This window comes from Clarias gariepinus, chromosome 4 (assembly GCF_024256425.1).
Source record: "Clarias gariepinus isolate MV-2021 ecotype Netherlands chromosome 4, CGAR_prim_01v2, whole genome shotgun sequence".
Lineage (NCBI taxonomy): Eukaryota > Metazoa > Chordata > Actinopteri > Siluriformes > Clariidae > Clarias > Clarias gariepinus.
In genome coordinates this window covers 6734795-6745644 of record NC_071103.1, presented here as the reverse complement: position 1 = coordinate 6745644, position 10850 = coordinate 6734795, and the positions used below count along the sequence as shown (strand labels likewise).

Sequence of the window (10850 nt, the reverse complement as noted above, 5' to 3'; positions counted from 1 at the left end):
GGAAAACATTACTTCCGGTTTCCGGTTTGGAGTAATCCCCGTTCTGCCAAAATTCAGAGATGAGCACGAAAACAATCATTTTTTGCTTATTGTTTAAGGCTAAGTAAATTATTTAAAAAAATTATGTAAATACCAAAAAATATTCTGTTATGATATTAATAAATTTGATACTGTTAACTGAAATAAAATATGACTTTTATTTTGAAGAGTCTATTTTTGTGCTCCTGACGGCTAATCGCTGTCGCTGTGACGTTTACACAAAAACCCGAGCACGGTTTTTACCAAGTGTCTGAGTTTAAGTTCAGGTTTAAATAGGCGTGTGAGCGTAGTTAACACACACACATACACACACCGCTAGTATAAGCACTGTCTTAGCTGATAATTTAAGTAATTTATTGGTTTAGTTTGTTATATCTTGAGATAAATCGTGAGTTGCCGTTATGGATCAAGTGAGCGCAGGCCAAGGGGAAATAAAGGTGAGTCTCCTGCGTTACGGGTCTGTTGTACAGGACCCTCAGTAAGAGTGTGTGTTAGTGTAAATGAATACGTGTTTTAAAGTGAATTACCCGGTTTATATAACAGCAGTGAGACGTGTGACTGTCCGGCTGAGGCCTGTTCCTCTTCCGCGAGGCAGTAACTCACTCACTAATGGTGCTGTAGGGTTTTTATGCTGTAACTGGTCATGGATTACAGTTCTAAAGATTAAATGCTCTACGTAGCGTTAAAATGTCTCTCTAGACACTTTATCGTGTTTAATGACATCATAAAGTTCGTTTTTCAGACCTGTCATGCTGCCCTGATTTGTATTTTTTTTAATATAAATTCTATTTGTGCTCGTTTAAAGTTTTGATCTGAATGTCATACATGAATTTCCCCATGAGATAATGAGACGTGAATAAAAGTATGATATCTTGTTTTGACGTTGGAACGAATCAATAAAATGACGTCATCGCTAACTTACGTATGATTCTATTTAAAGGGGACGCGTAAAGCAAAATGCACTTCCATCTTCTAACTCTACTGTACACACCGGCCTCTAGTGTACAAACTTAATAATAATAATAATGTCAGGATAAAAAGTCTCTGCTTTCTTATACTTTTTTCATTATATATAATTGTATGTATTTTTCCCGACGTTATTCCCCTCAGAAGCCTGTTGCCCGGCTGCTCTGTGTCAGGGTGCGGCTCAGCACAGACTTATTTACATAGATTATGACTCAGCAATTCAGTCATAGGACTAAAACAGAATTTCCTCGCATTCTACATCAAGACAGTTCAGGATTAAGGGCCTTGCTCAAGGGCCCAACAGTGACAACTGGGTGGTGCTGGGTTTTAAACTTGGGACTTTCCAGACCATAGTCAAATGTCTTAACCACTGAGCTAAATGAACTCTAGAAATACACCAGATTAACCAGATATACCTATATAATTACTCTGTACAACTGTGGTAAGCAGAAAAACATCTCAGAAGCCATGGAATGTCAGACCTTGTAAAGGCAAATGTGCTTGAACAGCAGATGAACACATCACGTTCCACTTCAGTCAGCCAAGAACTGAATACAGAATTGTAGAATACAACTTCTTTAAACTAACCCAAACAATAAACAAACACGAAAAAATATCAGTTTTTAACATATAGTCATTTTATCAAAAAAAAAATCCAAGAGTTTTGGAGGTGTCGTTCCCCCCATGTTACTAAATCACACGCATTCCATAAGTAACTCTAGACTTTCTAGTACAATAATGTCCTTCAAATGCAATACAGTATTTGTATTCTGCATCTATTTACTAATATGTAATTAGATTTTGGTATTGACAATAATTAATCATACAAAAACACAACCTTCACTGAATAATCAGATTTCAACAGGCATTAGACAGAGTTAACACTAAGCTCTTCAGGTGGTAATTTAGGGTAGGAACACTGTTAGGAGAGTCATTTCTGCACACCAGCATATATTTTGGTATCTCTTAGGGTTTTTTAGTCATTTATTATTATTATACTTCGACTTTAAGTTTGTTTTAAACATGTGTAAAGTATTTTACAGTAATTGATGATAGTCCCAGTTATCTTTACGGCAAAACTCGGGGTACTCTTTGTAACAGGTTTTCGTTAATAATTTTTCTGATGCATTTGTGTAGTACTTGAACTTCTTCTTTTTTTCCCTTCTTTCTTTTTTTATTTAGAATCCATGGGGTAAAGTAAACGTCCCAGCAACCACTTCCTCTCTGACAGATGTGATGAGTGAACAGCTGGCCAAGCAGCTACATGAGGAGTTTAACCCCTCCACTACCTGTAATGAGTGAGTCTTTAGGCCATGTTGTTGGTTTGCATTACTCGACTACCATTTTATTCAGTTTTAGCACTAAACCTCTTCTACAGAGTCCTCTTGCAGTTCTGACAGTTATACAGACGTGTGTGTTCCATAGACTCGTCTCAAAATGAACACGCTTTGTTGATGGTTAAGTTTTGCTCCTTTCAGTGACTTGGACGTTGCCAGTTTCCAGCAGGACGCAGATACAGATAGCGACCTGATGTTGGCTCAGATGCTTCAGATGGAGTTTGACAGGGAATTTGACACACAGTTACGCAGAGAAGAAAAGAAATTCAACGGAGAGAGCAAAGGTACATCGTAAATCCATATACTGATCAGTGACTCATCAGTGCTAGGAATAAGCCACAGTTCTACAGCAGACATCCAATCTTTAGTCAAAGTCCTGTATGTGTATCATGTGACACGTTTTACGAAAGAAAAGACTTAAAGAACAAGTATTTTATAAGTTTATTTTTTCTCTGATTTTAATAAATGAATTAAATGTGCATAAATGACATAAAAAAATATCATTACAGCCTCATTTCTAACACAGAGTTGCGTACTTGCATTTATGAACTGTTGGTCTTCTCTAGTGTCGATTTCCTTTGAAAACTACCGCATGGTTCACCCGTTTGAGGACAGCGACAGCTCTGATGATGAGGTAGACTGGCAGGACACGCGCCACGACCCTTATCGCCTTGGTGAGTGTTACCCCAAGCCTAATCCATGTACACCGGTGTCATGCACAGACTTATTCAGTTGTATTATTTGTATAGTCGTAGTCCTGTGAGTAGCTGTGCATGTACTCATGTAAGATCACAAGTCAACAAATCTAGTATATCACTGTTTTACTCAGTAACTTGTATTTAATTTCTATTTAATTTAAAACTCCTGACTGGAACCTTTACAGGCTGCACGGCTGATTGTCCACAGTAGCTGGCAAGGAAGCACACTGGCAAAGAGCTTTAGACGTTTATCTCTTTTAATTGTTAAGATCCTTATCTTGTTGTGATGCGCCATCTGACAATTCATACTTAAAACTACAGTAAAAATAGGAAAAAAATATAGGTAGATATTTTAGCATTAATGAGTGTGTGTTAGTTTCTGCGGAGGTGTGTGAGGCATACCTGAAAATAAGAAACTGTAATTATAAATATATGCAGATACACAATAAAGAATAAATGCAACCAACATTTTTAAATAAGTGCTCTAATGTTATGTACACTAGATGCCTTTTAGCGTAAAAAAATTAATAAATCATTATCAGCATTTCACCTCATTGTAGTGGGTGCAGTTTAATTTTTGAATTTGAAAAGGCAGGGTGTGACTGAGGGATTAGCTGAGAAGGTATGTTAAATTAGTTTTACCATCTGCTCAACATGCCAACTGTGTGAGACAAGTAAGTAATTGTTCTTTGGCGGATGTGTGATCCTGGATACACACACGTACAGTATTATGTAATTTAGTGGTGCAAAAAGTTCTACAAGTTAAAGTAAAACTGTATTGCAACTTTTGGGGACACTAAACCCCATATGCCTTTGATATTTTGTCTGATTAACAGAAAAGCCAACCACTACACCAAAGAAAGGTTTTGTAGGGAAAGGCAAGAACATCACCACGAAACATGATGAGGAGGTCTGCGGACGCAAAAACACCGCACGCATGGATAATGTAAGTTTGAGCTCATGTGATTCCAGGCTGCTTTTCCAACACATTGGGTACAATGCAAGTCCTTTAAGTGATCTTTGTCACCTTTTCACTACTGATCATTTGCATCCCTGAATATTAATAAGTATTATTGTAGTGTAACAATTTACTAGATAATATATTCTCTTCCATTTGGGTTTGTTTCTTTTGTATTCTGCTTGACCTCGTCTCCTACAGCATTTCTTCTGTGTTCTTATGTTGCACAGTTTGCTCCAGAGGTGCATGTCGGTGACGGGATAAGCATGGACCTGAAGTTGTCGAATCAAGTGTACAATCATCTGAAAAGACATTGTCAGGCCGAGCAGAAACGCAGTGCCCGGCTCCATGAGAAGAAGGAGCACTCCACCGCTGTAAGTCCTGCGCCGCTCTTCAGTGTGCAATCAAGCATGAAAAGATATCAGTACTCAATGGATACCTTTCACTCCTTTAAAAAAAATGGAGGGAGGAACGAAATAAATTAAATAATTCTAATAAACATAGACAGTGGAGTATTTGAGGGTTCCAGATTTAAAATATTTAAGTCTTAAATTTTAAGTATCACCATATTTTAAAATGCGATAATTTTTCTCGTGGTTAAATTCATGTGATTTTGTTATTTAAGTAGAAAATCAAGGTTTTAACAATCCTACAGTATGTAAAATGATTCTCAGTTGCTTTGTCAAGTGTTCTACACCGTTTGCCAAAAGTATGTGCACATCTGTCAATCACATTTCTATATCAGGGCCTTCCTCGAAGTTATGTTCCCATAAAGGTACTCTTGTCTTAAATCAAAAATAAGTACGGAAAAAAACAATCACATTGTATCTAGAAAAACTGTAAAACCTAGTGTTTTTTTTTCTTTCTAAGCTTTTGCTATTTGAATTGTTTCCATCTACAGGAGCAGGCAGTGGACTCCAAGACCAGATTGCTCATGTACAAAATGGTGAACGCAGGAATCCTGGAGAACATTAATGGATGTATCAGTACAGGGAAAGAGTCTGTGGTGTTCCATGCTGATGGAGGGAGGTGAGTGCTGGCTGTGTGTGTGCAGGACGAGGATGAGGGTTTAGCATAGAGGTTCCCAAACTTCAGGATTTTGTAATGTTACCTTGTTACACATCTAAAATAACAAGACACCAGTTTTAATTGTAAATGCCCCCCAAAAAAGTAAATATTTGTTTTTAGCATAATAATAGGTTAAAATATTGTAAATGTTGTAATTCAAAGTATCATTCTAAATCTAAAGTATTATCTCTCAGCTTTGAAGAGATGCAAATTCCAAAGGAGTGCGTCCTCAAGGTCTTCAAGACTACGCTGAATGAATTCAGGAACCGGGACAAATACATTAAGGACGATTACCGCTTTAAAGAACGCTATAGTAAGCTGAATCCTCGTAAGATCATCCATTTGTGGGCTGAAAAGGAGATGCACAACCTGGCCAGGTGAGACTCCAGCATCCTCAGACACAGTTGTACAGGTTCTTCTTTATTGATCATTTTAAAGATTATATTTGTTCCTATCTTCAATATTCTATTTTATTTTTTATGGCTGTCAGGTGCATAAATATTTGGACAAAAAAGTAATTATTTTAGTTAGCTACCACAGTTGCACACTTTTTAGTTTTTTTTTTTTCTTTTAATTTATTAATAAACTCCCTTTAGATTTGATTATGTTGCTGGTGAAATGTGGTGAAAAATGATTCCTCATGTACACACAAATGTTTTTTTATGAAAAAGTTGAAAGTATGGAATATGCCCGTGGCATCAGGAAAGAAAAAATAATAGACGTGATAACCTGGTCATTCAGTACATTCAGGTCATCAGCTGACCTGCTCAACTGAAGTAACCCTAAATCATAACACTGTCTCCAAAGGCTCGTACAGTGGCCACTATGCATGATGGGTGAGTCATATAGGAAAAGTATGGACTCATCAGACCACATGACCCTCTTCCATTGCTCCAAAGTCCAGTCTTTGTGCTGTATAAACACAGCTGTTGGTCCCAATCCTCTAAGCTCTCATCTAAGTGTGTGTGTGTGTGTGTGTGAAAATATTCTTACTTCACTATTTAATTATTATATATGTTTTTGTTTGATTAAAAAAAAAATAGTTTTACAATAACTTCCTCCGATAACAGATTTTTTTCCTGACTGCATTTCTAGCAGTAATTTAACACTACACAGCTGTCCTTCAAAATGTTATAGTGTTGAACAGGTTTTAACCCAATTTCAACAATCTCCAGAGTTGTTTTCTTTGCTTGATGTAAGGCCAACAATTTGACCCTTCTGGTCAGACAGTTCTGTAGATTTTTAGCTTTTTGTTCCTATTGCCATCTCGGGGAGTTTTTCCTCGCCACCGTTGCCTTCTGCTTGTTCATCAGGGACTATCTGATCCATGATTTATACACGTACACATTTTAATAATTTCTTTTGATTGTGTAAAGCTGCTTTGCGACAGTGACAGGTGTTAAAGCGCTATACAAATAAAATTGAATTAAATTGAATTTTACATTAATAATACTTACAGCTAAGTAGTGTCAACATTGTAGAAATTACAGCACTTTGTGTCTCATCTTTTTAAGTGGACAAAATTAATTGTGCAAATCTTTTGCATTATGCAGGTAGCTTAAAATAGTAACTACTTTATCAATGTCTTACATTTTAATGGACCTGACTATACGTTTTTCTCTTGGATATAAACACAGGATGAAGAAAGCTGGGGTTCACTGCCCAGAAGTGGTGATTCTGAAGAAACATATTCTTGTGATGTCTTTTATCGGTCAGAACCATGTGCCAGCTCCTAAGATAAAAGACGCCATGCTGACTTCGGAAGACATGAAGAAAGCATATTACCAAGTCCTACAGGTACATACAAGTGTACACTTTCATACACAAAATTTGTGCATGGTTTCAGTTTACTTCACCCACTGTCCACTTTAATGGGAACACCAGTATACCTGCTCAGTTATGTGCCAGTAGAATGATGCAGAAGATCCTGCAGATACAGGTCAGAAGCTTCAGGTAATGTTCACATCGAACTGCAGAATAAGGAAAAATGTAATCCTTCACTCTGTCTGTGCTATGGTTTATGGGCTGATGTGAATATTTTAGAAACTGCTGAGCACCCAGGGCTTTCACCCATAAGATTTACATTTGGCAGACGCCTTTATTCAGAGCAATCTGTGCTTGAAAGGTTGTTTCAAAAAAATAAATCTTGATACTGGTTCACTACCACAAGTTGGGGGGGGGCTGAACAAGCACCTGAGTGGCCTGTGTGGATAGAAATGGATGAAACTGGCACAAGAGTGTAGATCAGCAGTGTGAGAGGAAAAGGAGAGTTGATTGTTCACACATTACCCCAACGTTGTTTCTGTGCACTGACCAAAGCTGAAATCTGAGTTGATCAGTGAAATCGCATGATCCTGACTTGATTCATCTCCTGGGATTCACAGCGGTTCGGATTTGCTAAAATTTGGTATGAGTTTTATAAAATCCCATGTGAAGATGGCTTACTAGGTGAATGGTTATAGAAGAAGAACAGAAGACCAGCACTGAGCCTTGTCACGCATGGGTCCATTGGCGTTACAATATTCTATCCACAACTCCTCCTAAACCATTTATGGGACTTTGTCCAAACTTTCACAGAACCTTCATCAGAAAGCATAAATATGCATTAGCTATTTCAATTTAAAAGTAGGACATTCAGTTTTCCTTAAGGCGCATAAATTCTATGCCATTTTGGACAAAATTCTTAATGTTGATGTGTCCAATGGTGCACGTAAAGATTCAATTTAAATTTAGGTCACTGCTTTTTCATTGTTTAAGAGAACCAAAATGGCATTTAAAAAAACATTTAAAGTAGACATGATAATTCAAGATAAACCATTTGTCTAAAATAGGTGTAAATTACACCATTTTTGGGGAGGAATGATTCTTCCTAGGGTTCTGTAGTTGACTTGTGTCTCTCCACAGATGATGCAGCAGCTGTTTAAACAGTGTAACCTTGTTCATGCTGACCTAAGTGAATATAATATGCTCTGGCATGAAGGAAAGGTGAGGAAGTTGTTTTTAGTTTCTGTAAGATTTAAAATGCTTTTTAAATGGTTGTAACCTAATGGTATTGGTGTAATTGTTGTACAGGTATGGTTAATTGATGTGAGCCAGTCTGTTGAGCCCACTCACCCTCATGGTCTGGAGTTTCTGTTTCGGGACTGCAGGAACGTTTCCACAGTAAGTGTCTCCCTACAAAATGGTACAGTGGCCAGTTACCGTTTTTATTACAGTTTCTACATATCCCAGTTCAACACAATATTTAACTTTCGCAACATTCCTAATATATTGAGCTAGAGCACTTTTACAGTACTAAATTGCATTGTTTTATTCATATTTCCTTTTTTTCCCCTCCAAGTTTTTCCAAAAAGCTGGAGTTACAGAAGCCATGGACGTGTATGATCTCTTTAACACGGTGTCTGGACTGAAAATCAGCAGCGACAATGAGGCAGATTTCTTAGCCCAGGTAATTATACAATAAACTGTTAAAACATGAGCTTTTATTGCTTTTTAAAAACACTTCTGGAGTGTTTTTGGTGAAAAAACTGTTTCCCAAATCAGCATGTGGTGAATAAGGAAAACTAGAAGCTTTAGGGAGAATTTTTTTTTTTTAATTTGGTTTAAAAATGTGTTTTCCATATTGTCTTGTGAGCTGTGCAGCACCTTCTGAATTTAGTTCTTATCCAGGTACCATGCAAGTCAAGCTAGAACTGGCACATCAACAAGTGTTCAACTTCAGTTTCAAAATCTGCCATCGTCTATTTAGGGCATATGCCAATTTTATGGACGTTAGAGTTTGACTGCCAGCTAAATAAGTATTTAACATGATAGAATTGTAAGCACTACCTGCTCAGACTTTAAATACACCCATCTTCCTGTCCTTACAGATTCACGAACTGGAAAAGATCAACGAGGACCACGTCCAAAAGCGAATCAAGCAAGCCTGTGCCGATATTTGCGAAAATGGCCCGCCCTTGTTAAATGAAGATGATTAACAATAAGATAACCAGATAACCAGAAAAGTCTGGTCAAATCGCAAGTCGTGAGGTGTCAAATGTCAGGATGTTTAAATGCACTACACAGCGTTTTCTGCTGCCTTGGCATCTGAAACATCCTTCTTTAACCATGTTTTGATGGACTGCTTCAAATGGCAAGCAAGTTGTGTATTAATATATCAAATATATTAATACAAGGCAGCATCAAATCTGCTGTTTGAGCGCAGCCTGTTAACGATCAGTTTTGCAATATGGGCAAATAATGGGGCAGAAATAAAATGACAAATATAACTAAATTAGTAAATATGGCATGGTGTCATATAACTCTCTTTACATAGAGTAGTGGTTAGAGTGGATTGAATGGCTATTTAAAGCATTCTGTACCGAACATATGAGGCGTGTTGATGTATTCAGAATCTTGTGGCTTTATGTTCATGTTGCTAATTGCTGGCTTCATGTGATCTTTTAAAACTCCTGGAGGAAATGAATAAAAGTTGAAATTGGCAAACGAAATGTGATTGGTTCAATTTTATTAAGCAGTTTTTTACAGAAATAAACAATTAAGGATATAAATTAGAACATTTTAAGGAAAAAAAGTATAAATTCTCAGTTCTTTATCTTTTTGGCTCACGTAAGATGCTTCGGGCATCTTTGGTACAGGAGTGACTTGATACTAGGAACACAACACTTGTAGCCAGTCATCAAAAAAAAAAAAAAAAAAAAAAAAAATATATATATATATATATAAATAGACTATAATGACTAAAACTAACCATACAAAATGATTGTGAAATATGCAAAATAATTTTAAGAACAGTTTTATTAGCAAAATACAAGCTTAATTAAATCAACTTGGAGCCGTCAAAACAAAACATGCATTTAAACATGCAATCGTTAAAACTATCATTTGATCCTTTCCATGGCTTTCATCTGGGGAGAATTAAAGGAGTACAATAAAAATCTACATAAACATTAAAAATTAAATAAATTTAAATAAATAGTACTGTAGTTTTGTATGACTATGCACCTCTCTCTCTCTCTCTCTCTTCCTCTCTCACACACACACATGCACATACACAAATCATCAAATTACTATTATGGTATTTAAAAATCTATTTTGACCCTTTTGTACCCAAGCATTGAGGTGAAGCCACAAAGTCTAGTGAAAAAAAACAACTCTTAAATTATAATGAAATTACACAAAGAACAAGTCTTTTATAATCATTAAAGCTGTCAGTCATTTAAAAAAACTCCTGTTTTAAACTGACTCCTTGTGGGGTGCGGGTGAGTAGTGTGTTACAATATTGCATTCTGATCGCCGTTATTAGTTCCGAAATGATTATACGTATTGTTTTTAATATTTATAACAAATATTACATAATACATGGCATTATTAATCTGTAGGTTAATGGTAAGGGGGATTGGGGTTTCTGCATCCCCCCTCAAATCAAGCCCTGGTTGTAGCTCATTTCATAAAGATATGTGTATGTGGATAGTGGCTCTTGATGCACTGACTCCACTCCTTGTGAAGCTCTCCCAAGGTCTTAAATTGGATTTGCTTGACAATTTTTTTTAAGTCTGTGGTCATCTCTGTTTGTGCACCTTTTCCTAGCACACTTTTCCCTTCCAGTCAACATGAATATGCTCCATTACAGCATCTTCTATGGCCTACCCTCCTGTCGATGATTGTCAGGAAAAAAAAATCATTAGTTCATCTTAAAATTCAACAGATGGTGCTGTACATTTTTAAATGTGTGCTTATGAGTGTGCAATTGAAATCTACTTAATAAACACGATCTCACCTTCA

General features: G+C 36.6%; 1 protein-coding gene across 1 annotated transcript; it reads left to right on the top strand.

Moving 5' to 3' along the window:
* Nucleotides 1-252: 252 nt before the first annotated feature.
* riok3 (RIO kinase 3 (yeast)) lies at nt 253-9556 on the top strand. The gene is made up of 13 exons (XM_053495315.1): nt 253-476; nt 2188-2303; nt 2484-2626; nt 2909-3016; nt 3877-3986; nt 4229-4372; nt 4900-5027; nt 5261-5443; nt 6704-6863; nt 7971-8051; nt 8139-8228; nt 8407-8514; nt 8936-9556. The coding sequence occupies exons 1-13, from the start codon at nt 441-443 to the stop codon at nt 9041-9043; spliced, it is 1515 nt and encodes a 504-aa protein (XP_053351290.1). The 5' UTR covers nt 253-440; the 3' UTR covers nt 9044-9556.
* Nucleotides 9557-10850: the final 1294 nt, after the last annotated feature.